At 40.7% G+C, this 23942-nt stretch overlaps 1 protein-coding gene across 1 annotated transcript in view; it reads left to right on the forward strand.

Annotated features, from left to right (window-relative positions):
- LOC141126682 (uncharacterized) overlaps window positions 1–21839 on the forward strand; it is a 132110-nt gene extending 110271 nt beyond the window's left edge. Inside the window, exons 3-4 of the mRNA XM_073612647.1 lie at window positions 7494–7498; window positions 17641–21839. Coding sequence (XP_073468748.1) covers window positions 7494–7498; window positions 17641–19287 — 1652 coding nt within the window. The 3' untranslated portion in view covers window positions 19288–21839. The remainder of the gene's footprint in view (window positions 1–7493; window positions 7499–17640) is intronic.
- The last annotated feature ends 2103 nt before the right edge of the window (window positions 21840–23942 follow it).

The raw sequence follows: 23942 nt of genomic DNA on the forward strand, positions 1-23942 counted from the left end.
TTAAAAAATAAAAATCACTTTTTTGAATAAAAAAATAGGACAACAGTAAAGTTAGCCCAATTTTTTTAATATTGTGAAAGATAATGTTATGCCAAGTAAATTGATACCCAACATGTCAGGCTTCAAAATTGCGCCCGCTCGTGGAATCGTGTCAAACTTTTACCCTCAAAAATCTCCATAGGCGACGTTTAAAAAATTCTACAGGTTGCATGTTTTGCGTTACAGCGGACGTCTATTGCTCTCGCTCTAACTATCGCGGCGATACCTCACATGTGTGGTTTGACCACCGGTTTCATATGCGGGCGCTACTCACGTATGCGTTCTCTTATGCGCGCAAGCTCGTCGGGACGGGCGTTTTAAAAAAAAAAAAAACTAGGGCTAGTTTACATTTGCTTCAAAGCATGGCTTCAGACACGCTTTTGTAAGCTCTCTGAACGCCAGTCAAAGCTCCTATCACTAAATAAAATGGTTAGCTTACAGTCCTGCTTTTGTTGGTGCTTTGGTTGAGCTTCGATGGGGCTTTGGTGGGGCTTCGATGGGGCTTTGGTGGGCCCTGGTGGGGCTTCGATGAGGCTTTGGTGGGGCTTTGGTGGGCCCTGGTGGGGCTTTGATGAGCCTTTGTTGGGGCTTTGGTGGGGCTTCAAGCGAGCTTTGCCATAGACTTCTATAGAGGCTTTGAAGACGCTTTGAAGCACAACTAAAGCGACATGGGGTATAATTTTTGAAGCAAAGCAAAAGCAAGGTGTAAGTGTAAACTAGCCCTAATGTGTGTTGAACCTGAAGCAAGTGTAAATGAGCCCTAATGGTGTTTTTGTTTTTTATTGAAAGTTGTCTAGTGTGGGTCCTATTCACAATGTGATCTAATAAAATAAAATAAATAAATTCTGTACGTCGCTACACTATCTGGGGGCTTTTTTCTGGAAATAAATACATTTTTATATTGAGTTTTGATTAAAATCTAGCTAGTGTCTCAACTGTTTTAAAATTGTGGAAATAGATTTTACACATTGCCCCAGGTCCTGAGTTCCTGTGTTCCAAAATTTAAATGTCCCCGGTGTATCCTGTGTCTTCTTACAAATACAAAAACTATTAAAGTTTAACCACTTAAGGTCCGGAAGGATTTGCCCCCTTAACCACTTAACTACCGCCGCATGAACATTTACGCTGGCAGAATGGCACGGACAGGCAAACTGGCATATATATAGTCTCTTTAAATTTGCCTCCGCGTGGGTGCGCGCGCCCCTGGCGCGAGCTCCGTGATGGGACCCGCAGACTTAGTGTCCGCCGGTCTCCCACGATCGTGCGTCACGGAGCTGCAGAACGGGGGGATGCCTGTGTAAACAAGCATCTCCCTGTTCTGCCTAGTGACAGGACACTGATCGTCTGCTCCCTCTCATCGGGAGCAGCGATCAGTGTCGTGTCACATGTAGCCCAGCGCCCACATAGTTAGAATCACTCCCTAGGACACACTTAACCCATTCCTAGCCCCCTAGTGGTTAACCTCTTCACTGCCAGTCACATTTACACAGTAATAAGTGCCTTTTTATAGCACTGATCGCTGTATAAATGTGAATGCTCCCAAAATAGCTCCAAAAGTGTCCAATGTGTCCGCCATAATGTTGCAGTCATGATAAAAATCACTGATCGCCTCCATTACTAGTAAAAAAAAAAATAAAAAATTAATACAAATGCCATAAAACTACCCCCTATTTTGAAGACGCTATAACTTTTGCACATAGCAATCAATAAACGCTTATTGCGATTTTTTTTTTTTTTTACCAAAAATATGTAGAAGAATATGTATCGGCCTAAACTGAGGAAAAAAAATTGTTTTTTTTTTTATATAATTTTTGGGGATATTTATTATATTATTATGATATTTATTATCGCTCTATTTTTGTTTATAAGAAAAATGTAAAAACCTCTATTTGGGGATTTTTAAGGCAATGAGAAGAATTTGTATTCTTAAAAAAATTCATTTTATTTAAACCTCTGCGGGTTTTATTTTTTGCGCTATAAACAAAAATAGTCAAAAAGTTTAGAACGACTCATGTGATTGGACATGTAATTGCCATCATCCCATATAACATAAGAACAATGTAAAAACCTCTATTTGGGGATTTTTAAGGCAATGAATAGAATTTGTATTCTTAAAAAAATTCATTTTATTTAGTAAACATTTGTAGAAAAGAAAATTCACTGAAGTTTTAACATGTTGTATATGAAGTACAAATATTAAAAAGCATTGTATATTGAAATAAGATGGAAGTGATACTGCCCAATACATAGTTCAGTGACCACCGGTGCAGACAGGCGTTGATGAGTAGCGGAACTCCAACGCGTTTCAATAAGTGGTATTCAAAAAAATCTTCATCAGGGATATTGTATCACTATCTATAGAAAGTAAAAAATGCAATGTTAGGAAATGCTTATAAGTATCATATTCCATACAAGTAGATATAATATATCTGTTAATGTATAAATATTGACTTACATTTTCAATACATAGTCAAAGAATAGCAGATGCATTCCCCATATTAAGGCAAGGAGAGATCCAATATCCACAGATTATGCCCTTCATCCTCTACAGGACGGCTGCATATAGTGAAATCCAAAGAGTTGGCACTGAAAAACGTAACCCAGCAGCTGTGTAAAAACATATTATTTGTAAGGAAAATGATAAAGACCTCTCCAATTCCCAAACAAAGGGAAATTCTACCCAAGTGAGGGGGACAAAAAAACTTACTATATAGCATGTGGGACGATTGAAATCCTCCAGTGCTAAAGAAGCCGTCAAGAAGCCGCTCACAGGTAGTTTTTCTCCTCCGCTGTCCAGCTGAGGAGGGGAATGGCACCATGTGCCATCCCCGACGTCCCTTTATGTGGTCTGTGGTGCAAGTCCCGCCGCCATAATGACGCAACGCGTCCGGCAGTTGAATTGCGGCCAGGACGTGACACAGAACCACTTCCTGTTCCGAAGATGTAAACATCCGGAAGTCTAGGCCGGCAGCCATGCTGGAAAAACCATGGCGGCATAAGACGCCACAGTTTCAGACCTTTCCTGGATGGCTTCGGCTCAGGAAAGACTGACCAAAATATCTAATAATGTGAAAATTTCCCCCTTTCAAAAATTAAAAAAAATCATCTTAAAGTCCTTTTGGTTTCTGTATATGGGGGGGACTGGTATCTTATCTCTATAGATCAATGCAAATCCAATACTTCAGAGCCTGGATATGCCTTCTTGACATATTCCATCTTGGGCAATTTTTTTTCACTCTTTTCATCCACTGTAGGTATCCTTTCATGTCTTCGGACCCCAAGGATTTCTGAAAATGAGATGCACACATATAGGGTTTCTTTATTTACTCAATTATAATTATGTTTATCGTTAATGTTCTCTCTCTGTAATTTAGGCATCTTTGAAATGAGATGGTCTATAGGAGAAGATTATGTTTATGTGATCCAAAAAATCTTTTGTACAGCAGAAGGCATTCCCCATGTGATGAGTTAAGGAATTTTTTCCTCCCCTCCGCCCTTTTTTAGGGGATCTTCCACATTTATTAGCTTTTACATATCTACCAGACACAAAGGGGCCCTCGTGTCCTCACAGACATGGCAGCTCGTATTCTTTCGCATTATGTGTCAGTGTTTTTTTGTCCCAACTGGCCGCCCCCACTTGCGCCGGATGTTCACATCCGGGACATATGGTGGCTTATGACCAGGTGGCTATGCTGCAAGTTTTCTTGTGGCGGTTCTTTGGTGCAATGCTGTGGCGTCTTATGCCGCCGTGGTTTTTCCAGCATGGCCGCCGGCCTAGACTTCCGGATGTTAACATCAGGGGAACAGGAAGTGGTTCTGCATCATGTCCTGGACGCAATTCAATGGCCGGACGTGTCACGTCATCACGGCAAAGTGACGCGTCACGGTCTTCCGCCACAGACCACATAAAGGGACACCAGGGATGGCACATGGCGTCATTCCCCTCCTTGGCTGGACAGCGGAGGAGCAAAACTACCACTGAGCGGCTTCTTGACGGCTTCTTCTGGAGGATTTCAATCGTCCCACATGCTATATAGTAAGTTTTTGTCCCCCTCACTTGGGTAGAATTTCCCTTTGGGAATTGGAGAGGTCTTTTCACCTTTATCATTTTCCTTACAAATATGTTTTTACACAGCTGCTGGGTTACGTTTTTGAGTGCCAAATCTTTGGATTTCACTATATCCAGCCGTCCTGTAGAGGATGAAGGGCATAATCTGTGATATATGGTCCGGGGCTGAAGTGGTTAATGACCAGGCTATTTTTTGCAATATGGCACTGGGACGCTTTAACTGACAATTGCACGTTCATGCGACATTGTACCCAAACCAAATTGATGTCCTTTTTTCCCCACAAATAGAGCTTTCTTTTGGTGGTGTTTGATCACCTCTGTGGTTTTTATTTTTTGCTCTAATAACAAAAAAAAAAAATGACATTTTTGAGAAAAAAAAAATACTTTTTGCTATAATAAATATCCCAAAAAAAGTAAAAAAGAAAAAATTCTTCATCAGTTTAGGCTGATATGTATTCTACATAATTTGGGTAAATAAAAAAAAAATCGCAATAAGTGTATATTGGTTTACCCAAAAGTTATAGCGTCTACAAAATAGTGGATATATTTATGGCATTTTTATTATTTTTTTTTTTTTACTAGTAATGGTGGCGATCTGCGATATTTAGCGGGACTATGACATTGCGACGAACAGATCGGACACTTTTGACACTTTTTTTTTTTTGGGACCACTGACATTTATACAACGATCATTGCTAAAAATAGCCACTGATTACTGTATAAATGTCACTGGCAGGGAAGGGGTTAACACTAGGGGGCGATTAAGGGGTTAGGTGTCCCCTCATGTGGGTTCTAACTGTGGGGTGTAGTGACTGGAGAAGGAGAGAGATCGCTGTTCCTATTCACTTGGAACAGCAGATCGGTCTCTCCTCCCCTGACAGAACAGAGATCTGTTTACATTGACAGATCCCCGTTCTGTCTCTCTGAGGAGTGATCACGGGTGGCCTGCGTGTTAGGTTCGGTTCTTTTGGACCTCTTAGCCTAGGCTCGGACACTGGGTGTGTGGATTTCAACCCCTTCACCGGTGAGGTAAACAAGACACATACACAGGTTGTACGTGAATAATGAATACAATTTAATGCTAGCTTTGGAGCAGAATATATACAGTAACTGTCATGTACTCCACTCGTAGGTGGACCAATCAAAATACAAGTTAAAGTTACACATTATACCTCATAGCATGACTTCCCTTTGTGTGTTACCACATAGCGTTTTTATTAGCACACTTCCTAGGTTCTCATCCTGCACAGACTAAGCTCGTGCGTCACTTAAGCAGAAGCGCGTAAACACATTCTAAAAATTCAAATGTCAAGGCCTGTGGCCGAAACAAATGTATGAGAAAAAGGGAACTTATCCTAAACTAACACCTAACATCTAAATTTATATTTTTGCTTCCATAACTAAAAAGCAGAACTAAAAATCTAGCTGGAACATCACAAAAGTTATAAGTTCAATTAAAGTACAGGCTTTTATATATCCACTTATAAATCAAATAGAAGCAATTTATCCTTATAAACCTCCCTTTGATCATGTCGTCTATCTAGATGTCATTGATCAAGTTACATAGCATTCTCATACCATTTCTCTTCTTCATTTGGGGGGAGCAATGAAAGGAGCAGGTTAGGGTCCGGGGTAGGCTCCTTTGATACCTTTAGTTTTCCTGTTTTACCCAGGATACAGAATACCAGCTTAACAACTAGGTATATGGCGAAAAACAGAACTATTATCAAGAGTAACACTATGCCTATCTTTTTAAAGAACCCTGTAATGTTGGACCAAGCTCCTCCGAACCAACCTCCCACAGCTGAAAAAGGATTCCAGTCATCTGTGAACGTCCTGGCCTGTTCTAATAGTATACCTCTTTGAGTGGCATGATTCTGTATTATATCATGATAATCAGGTACAGTCAAATGTTCAATTGGGGTAGTAAAGTTATGGATATAAGTACAACACATTTCCTTATCATCCATAAGGTTACATAGACCAGTAATAGCAGCTAACATTTGTTCCTGATGTATAATAATAAGTTCTTGTTGCATTCTCAGTTTAAGAGTTTCTTCATTTAATAGGTTGATATCTCTGGATGTGGAGTTTATTAAACCAAGTATGATGTCAGTGTATCTATCTATATTCTCCAGTGCAGACCACATTCCTAATCCTCCTATGGAGGCTAATAATTTCTCCCACCAGGTAGTGACCGCTCTCTTGGGGCGCGAGAATGAAAGTGTCCCATGGGCTGGAACCATGTGGACGGTTTGAGAATCACCTGATATACCCATGTATGGAATCATTCGAGCTAGGGTGCACCATCCTCCTCTCTCAGAGTCGATGGGGATAGGGATGGAGGTGTGACAGGTGAGACCACAACACACCATCCAACCTCTAGGCAGGTGTGGGGCGGGGGAAATTTCTTTCTGGACACTGCGTCCTGAACGGAGCCCTACCAAGCATAGCCAGTCTCCTAAGCTTGGAGTTGAGTCAGATGTGAAGAAGGGGTCTCCCATATGATAGGTGTCCAGCCAGTCATGCAAAGGTGTTTTATCCATTCCAGGTCTGGCATGAACACAATCTGAAATACTATAGAGTGTATAATTACCTACTCTTTCATCCGCATCAGCGATCGTGGTAATATTCAACCCCACGATTTCAAATGATCTTTCTGCCAAGAACTTTTGTACATCTCGAAGTGTAAAATTTACTTTTGTGTTCCTACAAAATTCTCCATTAGGGATTCCTCCTTCTATCAGTGATGCACCATTTAGGAAGCAAAAGTCTGGCTCATCAGTGTAACCTGAAAAGATAATGGGATTGGGCCTAATAGTAATATTAGCCATCTCATTTATATCAGTTTGATTGGTTAATAGTTCCAGACTAACAGGTTTTGACAATCCGGGTAATAGGGCCATTCTCTCGCTGGACGCTGCTAAAGCGTTCAATAGCATTGAATGGCACTATCTATGGGAGGTACTTACCAGATTTGTGGTGGGTAGCTCCTTCTTGAGATGGGTTCAACTGTTATATAGCTCCCTGTCGGCAAGAATGCGTATAAATGCTGCCATATCATCCCCTTTTCAACTTCATAGAGGCACACGGCAGGGGTGCCCTTTGTCCCCCCTGCTGTTTGCCTTAGCCTTGGAGCCTTTGGCTATACATATTAGATCTTCACAAAACATTGTAGGATTTCGGCGGGGCTCTAGACAAGATAAAGTATCCTTATACGCAGACGATACCCTGATATACCTGGGAGATACTGATAAATCACTTCAAAATGTAATGAACCTGATCGTTGACCTTGGGAAGCTATCGGGTTTTAGCATCAATTGGAACAAATCAGTGTTAATGCCCCTAGACCCTTTGCCAAAATCCCTGCCTGTATGTGCAGAAGATATTGTGGTAACTGAGGAATTCCGCTATCTAGGCATACAAATATCACCAGATTCCACCCAGTACTTAGACCAGAACGTGACAACATTGCTCCAAAAATTCAAAGTGAAATGTGTTGCATGGAAAAAACTACCCCTGTCAGTTACAGGGAGAGTAAACTTAATTAAAATGGTATGGGCCCCCCAACTTCTTTACATATTACACAACTCCCCAATATGGATAACTCACAAGTGGTTTACAAGAAGAGACACTCATTTCAGGGATTTAATTTGGGGAAATCAGCAGGCGCGTATTCGTTTGCGTTCATTACAACTTGCTAAGGACCAAGGTGGTATGGCAGGTCCACATGCCAGGTACTACTTTGTAGCTTCCCAGTTGCAACAGCTGAGTAACTGGGGGGAAGTAGACACATCAGCCCCTATCAGATCTTTGTTGCTCCCAGATGTATCTAGTCTCCCAGCATTAGCCCATTTAGAGGCAGGATTCACATATCTGCCAAATTCACTTCCCACCATCACACTACTAAATACTTTATGGAAATACGTTAGATCTCTTCTGAAGATTAAGGGGGTGTGTTCTTGGACTCCCATATGGAGGAATGCATACTTTAAAGAGCTTCTCAAACTAAAGGATTTCCGCCCATGGGAGGAAGCAGACATTCATTACATTACTCAGTTGTTTTCTGGGACCATACTCAAATCCTTTACAGAACTTAGTGAGGAGTTCTGTCTTCCTAGAACACAATTTTATAAATACCTCCAGTTGAGGCATGCTATTCAAAGTGAGGGTAGGGTGTCTCCACTGGGGGTGATAGTGCACCCATTAATGAACGATGTACTGTCTACTGATGAGAAAAAGGGTATGATTTCAAGAGTCTATATCAGGTTGCTTAATTCCACACATGATGCTAATACATTAGCCTGTAGAAGGGGATGGGAACGAGATTTGGGACCTATAGACGGAGACACTTGGGAGTTATGTCTAACCTCTGCTCCATTAGTGTCGGTATCGACATCACAGAGATTATCCCATCTCTATTTACTACATAGAGTATACAGAACCCCGGTTCGCTTGCATAAATGGGGATTTAGAGATACCTCTTGTCACGGAACGCCCCACACTCCGCTTGAGTGCTTCCGTCATATACCGCTTCCTAAGTTCTGGAACACGAGTCCAATGGATCTGGCCATAGGAACCCCAAGAACTAGACATCACCAGTCTTGGAGTACATCAGAACTGTTTTTTATTTGAGATATCACACACATTTATACACCAGGCTGACTCAAAGCTAACCTAATTAACATGAGCTAATTATCTCATCCTTTATACAGCCTAGGTGGCTGAGACATGACCTTTCGCCCAGACTTGTGGTCACCGAGCTTCACACAGGAATATAAACACAATAGCTGGAGCTAATTACAATTAACAATACAAACATAACCTAATTAACCTAATTAACATGAGCTCCAATAGGAGTCGTCCCGTCTCCTACATTGTATAGAGGACAATGTGATCAGCTCATTCAATTAACACACATTACCATAAACATCAACACAGGGTTAATTAGAACAAACAACAATGAGTTGAATACCTTTAGAACCTAGACTAAACTTATTTACATTAAACCCATTATAGCTGACATCAGACAGGTGAGTGGAGATGATGACATTAGCATCTCCTCACAGGATGTGTCCCAACAGTATAATTCAGTCTTATCATTCTAATATGGCATATAACGGGTTCCAGAGTCTGTGTGTTTTGGGGGGACATGGAGCTGAATTCAAAGTAACACCAACCCCAGGGTCCCCAGGCATACAGCTCACAGAGAGCACCATTCCCCCAAATGCTAGGGCCCATAATCGGTGGGCAACAGGCTTGCATACAGTCCTCTCCAACAGCCTCTGTTCTGGCTAGGTCTGTGACACTGCTCTATGTCCGAAATGTGGCACTCATAATGGTGATTTGATACACATGATGTGGAAGTGCCCAAAACTTTTAAGATACTGGAGCTATGTCCTCAATACTATCTAATAGGTATTCCAATTTCCAATTATACAGGATCCAGTGATATGCCTACTGGGTGCCCTGGAGATACCCTCACTCTCCTCTAACGGTCACACTGCTGTATTGCGCTTATTATATATAGCTCGTAAGGCAATTGCGAGACTGTGGATAACCTCGAGGGTACTAACAGGCGAACAGTGGATGAAATTGGTAAATGGTTTGCTTATACGTGAAAAAATGACCTATCAACATCGTAATGCCCTGAAAAAGTTTTATTCAATGTGGCAATCTTGGTTAGATACTCCGGGACTAGGCCCAACCCAATTAGTGAAAGACAGACTCCTACAAATGTAAAGTAAGCGCAGGGAACATGGGTGAGTTAAATTATGAGATGCACTATAGTCTGGAAATGAGCTGCAAGAATAGTATGGTAGGGGTGGACATAATCTATAGCCTGAAAAGTTGGTTGACATTACGTTGTATGTACCCATTAGGGGTATAACTGTTTTATTTTCTCTTTAATTGCTGTTACACAACAATATTGTCTTGTCAACGGATCATAGATGCATTTAGAATCAAGGTTATATATCCCTGTTTTGTAACTTGCTGACCTACTACATTATATCAAACGTGGCCCTTAGGTCCACAGAAACCTTACCTACGGTAAATACATAATAGTGTATGTATAAGTTACCAGAATGAAAAGAAATTATGCATGTAACCTCAGCTATGTTCTCCTATTGATCGTATGTGTATTTATACAAATGTGTTCTTTTTTCAATAAACTTAATTTTGATTTAAAAAAACAACTTATGGTTTAAAATGTAATGTCCTTCATGGTTCCTTGCTCAGTCCAACTCAAGTTCTCCAAAACTCTCCACTAGGGATGAGCCGAACACCCCCCTGTTTGGTTCGCACCAGAACTTGCGAACAAGCAAAAAATTTGTTCGAACACTCGAACACCATTAAAGTCTATGGGACACGAACATGAAAAATCAAAAGTGCTAATTTTAAAGGCTTATATGCAAGTTATTGTCATAAAAAGTGTTTGGGAACCTGGGTCCTGCCCCAGGGGACATGGATCAATCCAAAAAAAGTTCTAAAAACAGCCGTTTTTTCAGGAGCAGTGATTTTAATAATGTTTAAAGTGAAACAATAAAAGTGTAATATCCCTTTAAATTTCATACCTGGGGGGTGTCTATAGTATGCCTGTAAAGCGCATGTTTCCCGTATTTAGAACAGTCTGACAGCAAAATGACATTTCAAAGGAAAAAAAGTCATTTAAAACTACTCACGGCTATAACGAATTGCCGGTCCGACAATACACATAAAAGTTCATTGATAAAAATGGCATGGGAATTCCCCACATGGGAACCCCGAACCAAAATTAAAAAAAAAAAATGATGTGGGAGTCTCCCTAAATTCCATACCAGGCCCTTCAGGTCTGGTATGGATATTAAGGGAAACCCCGGACAAAAAAAAAAAATGGCGTGGGGTCCCCCTCAAAATCTATACCAGACCCTTCAGGTCTGGTATGGATTTTAAGAGGAACCCCACGCCAAAATTGAAAAAAAAAACGGCGTGGGGTCCCCCCAAAAATCCATACCAGACCCTTATCCGAGCATGCAACCTGGCAGGCCACAGGAAAAGACGGGGGGACGAGAGAGCGCCCCCCCCTCCTGAACCGTACCAGGCCACATGCCCTCAACATTGGGAGGGTGCTTTGGGGTAGCCCCCCAAAACACCTTGTCCCCATGTTGATGGGGACAAGGGCCTCATCCCCACAACCCTTGCCCGGTGGTTGTGGGGGTCTGTGGGTGGGGGGCTTATCAGAATCTGGAAGCCCCCTTTAACAAGGGGACCCCCAGATCCCGGCCCTCCCCCCTGTGTGAAATGGTAAGGGGGTACAAATGTACCCCTACCATTTCACAAAAAAACTGTCAAAAATGTTAAAAATGACAAGAGACAGTTTTTGACAATTCCTTTATTTAAATGCTTCTTCTTTCGTCTATCTTCTATCTTCCTTCGGTTTCTTCCTCCATCTTCTTCTTCTGGTTCTTCTGGTTCATCATCCGATGTTCTCGTCCGGCATCTCCTCTGCAGCGATTAATGTTCTTCTCCTTGGGCCGCTCCGCATCCATGATGGCATGGAGGGAGGCTCCTGCTGTGTGATGCTTCTCTCTTCATCTTTTTCCCTTCATCTTCTTCTCTTCATCTTCTTGTCTTCATTTTCTTTTCGGGCCGCTCCGCATCCATGATGGCATGGAGGGAGGCTCCCGCTGTGTGACGCTTCTCCTCTTCTGACGGTTCTTAAATAACGGGGGGGTACCCGGTGACCCCGCCCCCCTCTGACGCACAGGGACTTGACGGGGACTTCCCTGTGGCATTCCCGTGACATCAGATGGGGGCGGGGTTATGTAACGGGTATAGATTTTGAGGGGGACCCCACGCCATTTTTAAAAAAAATTTTGGCCGGGGTTCCCCTTAATATCCATACCATACCTGAAGGGCCTGGTATGGAATTTAGGGGGGCCCCCCCCACGTCATTTTTTTTTAAAATTTTGGTTCGGGGTTCCCCTGTGGTGAATTCCCATGCCGTTTTTATCAATGAACTTGAAATGAAATTATAGCCGCGAGTAGTTTTAAATGACTTTTTTTCCTTTGAAATGTCATTTTGCTGTCAGACTGTTCTAAACATGGGAAACATGCGCCCCTTTACAGGCATACTATAGACACCCCCCAGGTACGAAATTTAAAGAGATATTACACTTTTATTGTTTACTTTAAGCATTATTAAAATCACTGCTCCCGAAAAAACGGCCGTTTTTAAAACTTTTTTTTGCATTGATCCATGTCCCCTGGGGCAGGACCCAGGTCCCCAAACACTTTTTATGACAATACCATGCATCTAAGCCTTTAAAATTAGCACTTTTGATTTCTCCCATAGACTTTTAAAGGGTGTTCCGCGGCATTCGAATTTGCCGCAAACACCCCAAATTGTTCGCTGTTCGGCAAACTGGCGAACAGCCGATGTTCGAGTCGAACATGAGTTCGACTTGAACTCGAAGCTCATCCCTACTCTCCAGCTTCAGGCAGCCATGTCTTCCTCTCTGTCCTTCCAAACACATCTCTTGTCCGAACACATGTTTCTTTCAAAAGCTCCCCAAACCCCTCCCACTCATTTCCTACATACACCTACTTCCTGCAAAGAACTTCCTATCTCAGTTATTTACATATCAATGGAGGGGGAAGAGCCTCTAAACATATGCTCTTACTAAACCTAAACTCTATATTATTGCTATCAAGACAATACAAATGGCCATAGCAACACAGCTAATCAGGGCAATAACTTCTCAGCAGGATGTGGAAACCTTGCAAGAAGATCTAAACAAATTAATGGGGTGGGCAACTACATGGCAAATGAGGCTCAATGTAGAAAAATGTAAAATAATGCATTTGGGTGGCAAAAACATGAATGCAATCTATACACTGGGGGGAGAACCTCTGGGGGAATCTAGGATGGAAAAGGACCTGGGGGTCCTAGTAGATGATAGGCTCAGCAATGGCATGCAATGCCAAGCTGCTGCTAGCAAACCAAACAGAATATTGGCATGTATTAAAAAGGGGATTAACTCCAGAGCTAAAATGATAATTTTCCCACTCTACAAGACTCTGGTCTGGCCGCACCTGGAGTATGCCGTCCAGTTCTGGGCACCAGTCCTCAGGAGGGATGTACTGGAAATGGAGCGAGTACAAAGAAGGGCAACAAAGCAAATAAAGGGTCTGGAGGATATTAGTTATGAGGAAAGGTTTGCGAGCGCTGAACTTATTATCTCTGGAGAAGAGACACTTGAGAGGGGATATGATTTCAATTTACAAATACTGTACTGGTGACCCCACAATAGGGATAAAACTTTTTTGTGAAAGGGAGTTTACCAAGACACGTGGCCACTCATTAAAAGTAGAAGAAAAGAGGTTTAACCTTAAACTACGTAGAGGGTTCTTTACTGTTATGCCCCGTACACACGGTCGGACATTGAACGGATATTCCGACAACAAAATCCATGGACGGATGTTGGCTCAAACTTGTCTTGCATACACACGGTCGCACAAAGTTGTCGGAAAATCCGATCGTTCTGAACGCGGTTACGTACAATACGTACGTCGGGACTATAAACGAGGCAGTAGCCAATTGCTTTCGTCTCTTAATTTATTCTGAGCATGCGTGGCACTCTGTGCGTCAGATTTGTGTACACAGGATCGGAAATTCTGACAATGGATTTTATTGTCGGAAAATTTTATATCCTGCTCTCAAACTTTGTGTGCCGGAAATTCCGATGGAAAATGTGTGATGGAGCCCACACACGGTCGGAATTTCCGACAACAAGGTCCTATCACACATTTTCCGTCGGAAAATCCGACCATGTGTACGGGGCATAAGAGTGGCAAGGACATGGAATTCCCTTCCACAGGCGGTGGTCTCAGCGGGGAGCATCAATTAGTTTCAAGAAACTATTAGATAAGCACCTGAACGACAGCAACATACAGGGATATACAATATAATACTGACACATAATCACACACATAGGTTGGACTTGAAGGACTTGTGTCTTTTTCAACCTCACCTACTATGTAAGACATTTTTCTTTGAGCGAATGGTCGTGAACTGTGAGGAAAGAATGCTCTTTTCGTAAATGGCGTGACCCGATTTTGTACAGTAGTGGTGTGTCCAGTAGAGGTGTGGTTAAAAGGTTTAACCCCTTACCACCCAGGCCAATTCTGACACTTCTCTCCTACTTGTAAAAAACTTTTTTCTTGCTGGATATTTACACAGAACCCCCTAAACATTATATATTTATTTTTTTAGCAAAGACCCTAGAGCAGTGATGGCAAACCTTGGCACTCCAGATGTTTTGGAACTACATTTCCCATGATGCTCAACAACACTGCAGCGTGCATGAGCATCATGGGAAATGTAGTTCCAAAACATCTGGGGTGGCAAGTTTCGCCATCACTGCCCTAGAGAATAAAATAGTGATTGTTGCAACTTTTTATCTCGCACAGTATTTGCGCAGCAATTTTTCAAATGCATTTTTTTTAATTAAAAAAAAAAAAACTGTAAAGGTAGTCCAATTTTTTTGTATAATGTGAAAGATGATGTTACGTTGAGTAAATGGATACCTAACATGTCACGCTTCAAAATTGCACACGCTCGTGGAATGGCGCCAAACTTCGGTACTTGAAAATCTTCATAGGCGACGCTTTAAGTTTTTTTTTTTTTACAGGTTACATGTTTTGAGTTAGGGAAGGTCTAGGGCTAGAATTATTGCTCTCATTCTAAAGTTCACGGTGATAACTCACATGTGTGGTTTTAACGCCGTTTACATATGTGGGCGCGACTTTTTTATGCATTTGCTTCTGCGAGTGAGCACGCGGGGACAGGGGCACTTTAAAATGTTTTATTTTATTTTTTTTATTGTTAATTTTACTTTAATTTTTCTAGTTTGATGCTTTCTTTTTCCATTTTTTTTTTGATCCTATTACAAGGAATTTAAACATCCCTTGTAATAGGAATATGGCATGACTGGTCCTCTTTACAGTGAGATCTGGGGTCAATAAGTCCCCAAATCTCACCTCTAAGCTGGGTAGCCTGAAATGAAAAAAAAAGAAATAAGAAGATATCTTTTTTTCAAATGCAGAGGCTGGGCGTGACGTCGTAACATCACGCTCAGCCACCGAACAAACATAGAGGCTCCGGGGACCATCTGGCCTGCTGGAAATCTCTATGGTCAGGCGCCAGCTGATCCCTTCTCTGGCTCACCGATCGCAGGGGTGAGTTGGTAGAAGCACCGGAGGGCGGCGGGAGGTGGGGGGTTGTCCTCTCCCGCCACCTGTAAGAACGATTAATCGGCTGAACAGCCGCTATGATCGTTCTTATGGTGTAGGGAATCGCCGGCGCTAAAAGAAGATATCTGAATGATGTCTGTAGCTGCAGGCTTCATTCAGATATCACCACTCAAACCCGACGGCGCCATATGACATTGGGCGGGCGGCAAGGAGTTAAACAACATGGCATCACTTCCTCTACGCATCACTTCCTCTACTGGCATAGTGTTTGGAAGTACGATTTTCCAACCTAATCGATGGCACACTCGCATGCTGTCCGTGAGCACCACTTTCGTTTTATCGCTTGACGGATTATTTGAAATTCGCATCCTGTATGGCCTGCCTAAGTCTGCAAAATTTTGATTTTTTTTGACGCACTTGCCAATCGCACCCACAAATCTGAGACCAAGCACCTTTGCCCATCACTATGCAGCACAATGCTCTGAATGGTAACAAAGAATAAGATAATAAAACTGACAATTTTATCAGTCAATGGGAATAATATAGTGTCCTCCCATGAAACAAAATATAAACATGTACAATAATATAGATGTTCCTTCTATATATTAGATATGTTTAAAGGCAAAGAAAAAAAAGGGCAAATAAAAAAAATGTACAATTGCTACACGAGCCATATTGTAACTCCAATATTATTAAAAATGACCTTTCCTTTATCACTGTGCAGAGTTGTAACTTTCTTTAGGCTGGGTTCCCACTGATACAAATTAGATGACCGTTTCACCGCATCCAGTTCACATGACAGGAGTTTGTGATTGTCTCTCTAAGGAGCCGGTTCCCACATCTCCGTGGCGGCTGCAGAGCGCATTGCACAGGAGTCCTATGCGTCTTTTGGCTCAATTTCAGGTCCGAATTCAGGCAAAAATTTGGGCCTGATTCATTCCTGATACTGAGAACAGGGACGCACTGGACACCTGATTGTCAGCCACATCCGTCTGCAGTGTGAACCCAGCCTTACAATTTGATGCAATACAGTAGTCCGGAGGTATTTTGTACACAGTTGATGTACGAAACTCCCCCGAGAGAAATGTAATTTCCTGCTTGTGTGATTGGTTCACTGTTTTTCCTACAAGTTTGGACTAACATACAAGCCAATTTTAAGGCATCCCCTGTAACAAAATTTCATATTTGGTGAGATACTCTCAAAAGCCTAAAGGAGACGTACAGCCAAAGCTCGTTTGGCTGTACTTCTCCTGTGGATCACAGGAGTGCAGTTTGTTGGTCCTGTGACCAATTTTCAACAGACAGTGGGTTGAGGTTACACAGCTGGTCCAGGCTCGTAAAGGGTCGGAACCATATGGTTGGGATCCACCCACATGCCTGGACCGGCACCCAGCTCAGCCTTACAGTGAGCCGCTGATCGCCTAAGCCAGTTTCTCCCGCAGTTGAGCCCAGCGCTCCAGTGAACATGGGAGGGGGGGAGAGGAGAGAGCCAGTGACTGACAGTCACCAGCTCTGTGCTCACAGAGCTCTGAGAACTGAGCCATCGGCGGTGTTTGATCACTCGGTTCTCCCCCTACTTTTTTTAATCACTTCTAAAGGGATGCCTGCACTGGAACTTTCTATATTCGATCACTGCAAGTGCATCAGCTGAATAATAAATGAAAGATTCATGCTCACTCAGATTCACTTTGCACATCGACATAAGACAAACAGCTTCTTCAGAATGGGAAAAGGTAGAAATTTACAACAAACAAAGTTTTTTCAAGTTTCTGGCAATGAACATTGATCACCCAGAGGGGATTGTGTTTTCAACAAAAGTGGTTGCGCGTTTAAAATTAAAAACAAGTTTATTCTTCCCTTTTATATAGAGTTCTGACTTTTTTTTTTTCCCGTATAGGTGGACTGAGGAATCGATCTTGTCATGTTGGTCATTATAGTTACAACAAAGTCCCACAGGAAACGAGTCATATGGGTGTTTTAATGGACTGAAAGTCTTATTGCAGTTCACTGGAGGATTCCCACAGGGCACAAGCCATATTGGTGTTCTTAATGTCATAAATGTTTTAAATGCTCTTCAACATCAGTCCAGCTTCAGAGGACATCAGGCAATTCGGTGTTCTGAAAGTGATAATAGCTTTACAGCCCATGTATACATAAGAGGAGTCATTTCGAAAGCTATTGTTTGGAATCTGACAAAAGGTTTTACCATGAAGACAAAACGTATCAGACACCAGCAGGTTCACACTGCAGAGAAGCCATATCATTGTTCTGAATGTGATAAAGCTTTTTTATATAAGTCAAATCTTTTCGTACACCAGAAGATTCACACTGGAGAGAAACCATTTCAGTGTTCTGAATGTGACAAGGCTTTTACATCGAACGCAGATCTGATCAGACACCAGAGGGTTCACACTGGAGAGAAGCCATATCAGTGTTCTGAATGTGACAAAACTTTTAAATCTAAGGAAGGCCTTAATGTACACAAGAGGATTCACACAGGAGAGAAACTATTTCAGTGTTGCAAATGTGACAAATCTTTTCCACGGAAGGTACAGCTTATCTCACACCAGTGGGTTCACACTGGAAAGAAGCCATATCAATGTTCTGAATGTGATAAAGCTTTTATAACAAAATCAGGTCTTATCACACATAAGATGAATCACACTGGAGAGAAGCCATATGAGTGTTCTGAATGTGATAAAGCTTTCAAAGAGAAGGCGAATCTTCTCTCACACCAGAAGATTCACACTGGAGAGAAGCTCTATCATTGTTCTGAATGTGATAAAGATTTTGCACATAAGAAAAGCCTTATCAAACACCAGAGGATTCACACGGGAGAGAAGCGGTATAAGTGTTCAGAATGTGGGAAAGCTTTTACAACCAAGAATCAGCTTATCCAACACCAGAAGATTCACACGGGAGAGAAGCGGTATAAGTGTTCAGAATGTGGGAAAGCTTTTACAACCAAGAATCAGCTTATCCAACACCAGAAGATTCACACTGGAGAGAAGCTGTATCAGTGTTCTGAATGTGATAAAGATTTTGCACATAAGAACAGCCTTATCCGACACCAGAGGATTCACATTGGAGAGAAGCCATATAAATGTTCGGTGTGTGGTAAAACTTTTAGACATACTGAAAGCCTCATCACACACCAGAAAGTTCACACAGGAAAGAAGCCACATCAGTGTTCTGTATGTAACATGACCTTTGCATTGAACTCAGAGCTTATCGTTCACCAGATACTTCACACTGGAGAGAGGCCATATCATTGTTCTGAATGTGATAAAGCTTTTACACACAAGTCAAAGCTTTTCAGACACCAGAAGATTCACACTGGAGAGAAGCCGTTTCAGTGTTCAGAATGCGAAAAAGCTTTCATAGTAAAGTCAAGGCTTATCATACATGAGAGGATTCACACTGGAGAGAAGCCATATCAGTGTTCTGAATGTGACAAAGCTTTTCCCTGCAAGAAAGTGTTTATCAGACACCAGAGGATTCACGCTGGAGAGAAGCCATATCAATGCTCTGAGTGTGACAAAGCTTTTACAATGCGGCCAGAGTTTATCAGACACAAGATGGTTCACACTGGAGAGAAGTCTTATCAATGTTCTGAGTGTGGTAAAGATTTTGCACGTAAGGAAAGCCTTATCAGACACCAGATAGTTCACTCTGCAGTGAAGCAATTTCAATGTACAGAATGTGATAAAGCTTTTAAACATAAGGAAAGCTTTATTATACACCAGAAGGCTCACAAGGGAGAGAATCCATATCAGTGTACAGAATGTGGCAAAGCTTTTACAGTGAAAAAAGATCTAATCAGACATCAAAGAACTCACACTGGAGAGAAGCCTTATGAGTGTACTGAATGTGATCAAGCTTTTACACAAAAAGTAGGTCTTATCAGACACCAGAGGGTCCACACTGGAGAGAAGTCAGAATGAAACAAAGCTTTTATGATTAATGCAGGGCTAATCAAACACCAAAAGATTCACAAGCTTCAGCTACAGTGAGAAAATTGGGAGAAGGGGGATTATAAAGGGGGTAACATCCTAAGCCACAATAGGAGTTGCAGGTGTCTCTTTAGTTTCACACCTCATGTCATCCCACAACCTAGTGAAAAAGTGTAATGCTACCTTAAAAAAACAAACTAAAAATTGTGAGCAAACAAGAATGTAATGGATGGATTCCTTGAGATTAGTACTTATCTCCATCTGCACACACCTATAGTCTGTGAACATTTTACCTTTTTGATATTTTTTCTCAGAGAAGCACCAACGACTGAACTGTGTTTCCTCATGATTCACATCTTGCTCATCTCCTGTTTTAAGAGGTTTGATTGAACATGTAATGCATTTTCATCCTTCACTAACTGAGCTTTGTTCCCAAGTGCCTTTTCATTGCCAGATCCTGAGCTAATGCAATAACAACACTGCCTCAGTACCAGAGACTAGATAGTAGTCAAGTGGCATCTTGCCACGTCTTTAAAGTCTTAGCGGGAAAGTCCTTTCTATGTTCTTCTGACTGTTGATTCATCATCAGTGATGCTTGAAGGTTCGAGCTAATTCCACCTTGTCCACATCTCCCATTATACATTCCACATCTGCTCCCATAATCCACGCCTTCTTTCAACATTCCACTCCATGGATGACATCATCAAAGGCAGGTCTCTGGCAGAGACATCAGCCAAGGAGAAGTCTTTGTTCAGGGAGACTTCCTAAGCTGGCGTAAGCCTTCCAACAGTGAGTTGCTACAGTTTTTTGGGATGTGCTTGACAGTACCAATAAAACCCAGCTGGTCATATGTGTTCCATCCAGTTTTGCTGCAGGTCTAAAAGATTCCATCAGGTGAAGATTGGATGTCCTTCCCATCTTATTTCTCTGTCCAGCTATTGCTCCATAGACCAGTGTTTCTCAACTCCAGTCCTGGAGGCGCCCCAAAAGGTCATGTTTCCAGGCTCTCCATTATTTTGCACAGGTGATTTGATAAGTTTTACTGCTTTAGTAATACCACAGCCGTTTCATCTGAGGGAAATCCTGAAAACATGACCTGTTGGGGTGCCAACCTGTTGGAGTTGAGAAACACTGCCATAGACTAATCACACAGTATAGATATATTGCTACAATTGGGGTTCTCTTTATTGACTTCGCGTGGACAGAGTTCTTTTTTGGAAAAGTTTTGTTTGTGGAAAACAACATTTGATCCTAGAAATGTTATGATGTTGGCCATAAGGTGTAATTATGGGCAATGCTGGAATCTGTCATTAACCATTTTAGTCCCCCAGCCTTTCTCTCCTTAAGTGCCAGAGAGTTTTGTTTTTTCGGTTTTTTTTTCATTTTTGGTAATGTCTTAATTCTGTGCATTATACCTTTTTACCATTTGTAGTCTACCAAAGTGAATTCAACTTCAGTTTTTTGGTAGGATATTTAGATACATATTGTAGGGGTTAAATTTGCAGATATGCAGATTATGAAACGTGTTCTTTGTTGATATTTCTCCAGTCAAATGTAAAACTATCTATACCTAATGTAATGACTACAAATCTGTTGTGCTTGTTTGTATAACTTGAAAATCTAATAAACTTTTTGGAAAAAAAGAAAGTTCATTCACTGAAGATGTAGATAGTATGAAGAGCCCTTCACCACTTCCAGTGCATAAGGCAAAGAGCACTTAACACCCAGGTGTGTCAATAATGCTTACCAGATAAAGATTTAAGATGAGCCTCAAATCACTAATCACGGGCAATGTGGATGTCACTCTCCGAAAACGAATCCTCCAACAAATCATCAATCATCCAACGGGAAAAAAGGCCACCATTCAAAATAATTTCCAAAGTCAGGGCAGGAGTCATGGAATGTCAAACCTCAGCATTTCTCCTCTACTGCCACTTCCAGTAACGTCTCCTCGATATACTTCTACAACACATCCACCCAAAATGTCATATTTCAGTGAAAGGAGTCTGGTGGAATGGATCGCAAACTGATTGTATTACTTAAAAGCACTAAGAAGTGATGTTCCTTATTTAAATATTACCTCTGGCTTTCCCAATAGTCTTGCACAGTTGTACCGGACCCTCTTCTGTACTGAAATGCTTTACTGTGATTTCACTGCACACTGTGAGCGTCTCACAATGTGCATTAGAAGCTGCAGCAAGTCAGATAGAGCCTGTCTCAATTCCTGGCTGGAGGACGCCCAGCATCACCTAGCCTCTTCCTTCCCAACCTGAATGTCCCTGGCACACCCCTTTCATTCATTGGGTTTCAGTTCTTTCAATTATGGAGCCTCAGAATTAGACATGTGCATTTCGTTTCATTCCGATTCTCAGAAGATGGCTTTTGAAGTTCGAATTTCATATAGAATGAATTTGAATAGAAAAGATTTGAATAGACTAGAAAAACGATAGAACAGAATAGAAAAATATATAATATATATATTAAACATCTTCCGAAATTCGAATACCATATAGAATGAAGTTGAATTCAAATAGAAAAGATTAGAATAGAAAAGAATAGCATAGAAATATATATTTATATAACACCTTCTGAAATTTGAATAGAATAGAAAACAATAGAAAAGAATAAACTAGAAAAACATATATTATATTTTTTTTTCTATTCTGTTCCATTGTTTTTCTATGCTATTCTTTTCAATTCTATTCTAAACTTTTCTATTAGAATTCAAATTCATTCTATACGAAATTTGAATTTCGGAAGATGGCTTCTGAAGTTTGAATTTCGTATAGAATTAATTCAAATTTGAATACAAAAGATTAGAATAGAAAATGATAGAAAAGAATAGACTAGAAAAACAATAGAACAGAATAGAATATATTATAATATATATATATATATATATATATATATATATATATATATATATATATATATATATTATATTTTATTCTATTCTGCTTTATTTTTTTCCCTGTTCTATTGTTTTTCTATGCTATTCTTATCTATTATTTTCCATTCTATTATAATCTTTTCTATTCAAATTTTAGAAATTTCTGAAATTCTAATTTCATATAGAATGAACTCGATTAGAAAATGATAAAATAGAAAAACAATAGAACAGAATAGAATAAAATATAATATATATCATATTTTATTCTATTCTGTTCTATTGTTTTTCTAGTCTATTCTTTTCTATTCTATTCTAATTCATTCTATACGAAATTCGAATTTTGGAAAATGGTATATATATATATATAAAAACCATTTTCATAAATTCTAATTTGGTACAGAATGAATTTGAATAGAAAATATTAGAATATAATATATTATATTTTTTTCTATTCTGTTCTATTGCTTTTCTATGCTATTCTTTTCTATTATTTTCTATTCTATGCTAATCTTTTCTGTTGGAATTCGATTTCATTCTATATGAATGTCGAATTTCGGAAAATGGTTATATATAGTTTACTTATTCAAATTCAGTCGAATTTTTTCGAATTCAGTAGATTTTTTTTCGAATTCGGTAGATTTTTTTTCGACTGTTTTCGAATACGAAACGAAGCGAATCCCGAAAACGAATGTAACGAATGCAACAAATGCAACGAATTTAACTAAACTGATTTAGTTAAATAAGGAATCAAAATGAAACTAAACAATTTTTTTCATCCTGCACATGTCTACATGTGGAGGGTACCCCAGCTTTGGGTTGGCTAAATCTTGTGTTATAATTGAGCTGTACCCAGCTGAGCTGCAATCTATCTTTTAGGTCTGCGGGCCTTTTCTGGAACTTTTTGTTTACAAGTTTAAATTAGTATCTTTTGCTAGAAACTTACTCAGAACCCCCCAAACATTGTATATGTTTTTTTTTTAGCAGAGACCCCAGCGAATAAAAATTGCGGTTGTTGCAACTTTTTATGTCACACGGTATTTGCGCAACAATTTTTCACGAATTAAAAAATAACAAAACAGTAAAGTCAGCCCAATTTTTTAATATAATGCGAAAGATGATATTACGCCGAGTAAATAAATACCTAACATGTCATGCTTTAAAATTGCGCACACATGTGGAATGGCGCCAAACTTTGGTACTTAAAAATCTCCATAAGCGACTGTCGGGGACTTGAACCAGACGGCTGACTAGCCCCCACTCAGGATCCCAGGAACACACAAATGACATGCACACACGATGAGGTCAAAAATATGTTCATTTTATTAAGGGGAATATCCCTTGGCTTTATACAAAATGAAAGGTAGGATAGATTTCAATACATTAGGGAACGATCTCTTTCTTTCCAGCGGCATTGTTTACTTCTGCCAGCCAGACGTGACGTTGCACCCGGGCCTCCAAAGGTCACAGAGATGACTGGGGACCATCTGGTCTCCGGAAATCTCTATGATCCACGTCCAGCGGCGACGGATTGTTTCTCCATGTCTCCTCCTGCTCTGCATGATGCCTGTAGCTGCACTCATCATTTAGCTATCCCCACTCAAAGCCAAAGACGTAATTTGATGTCCTTGGGCTGGAAGTGGTTAAATGTGGTGGTTGATTGCTCCTGTCTAACAAAACAAGGAGGAGGCGCCTCTAGGTGCAGACGTTTAAAACAATTTATTAAAAAAGCAACAAGTGGTAATGCACTCACATTTGC

The sequence above is a fragment of the Aquarana catesbeiana genome, linkage group LG02, assembly GCF_042186555.1.
Source record: "Aquarana catesbeiana isolate 2022-GZ linkage group LG02, ASM4218655v1, whole genome shotgun sequence".
Lineage (NCBI taxonomy): Eukaryota > Metazoa > Chordata > Amphibia > Anura > Ranidae > Aquarana > Aquarana catesbeiana.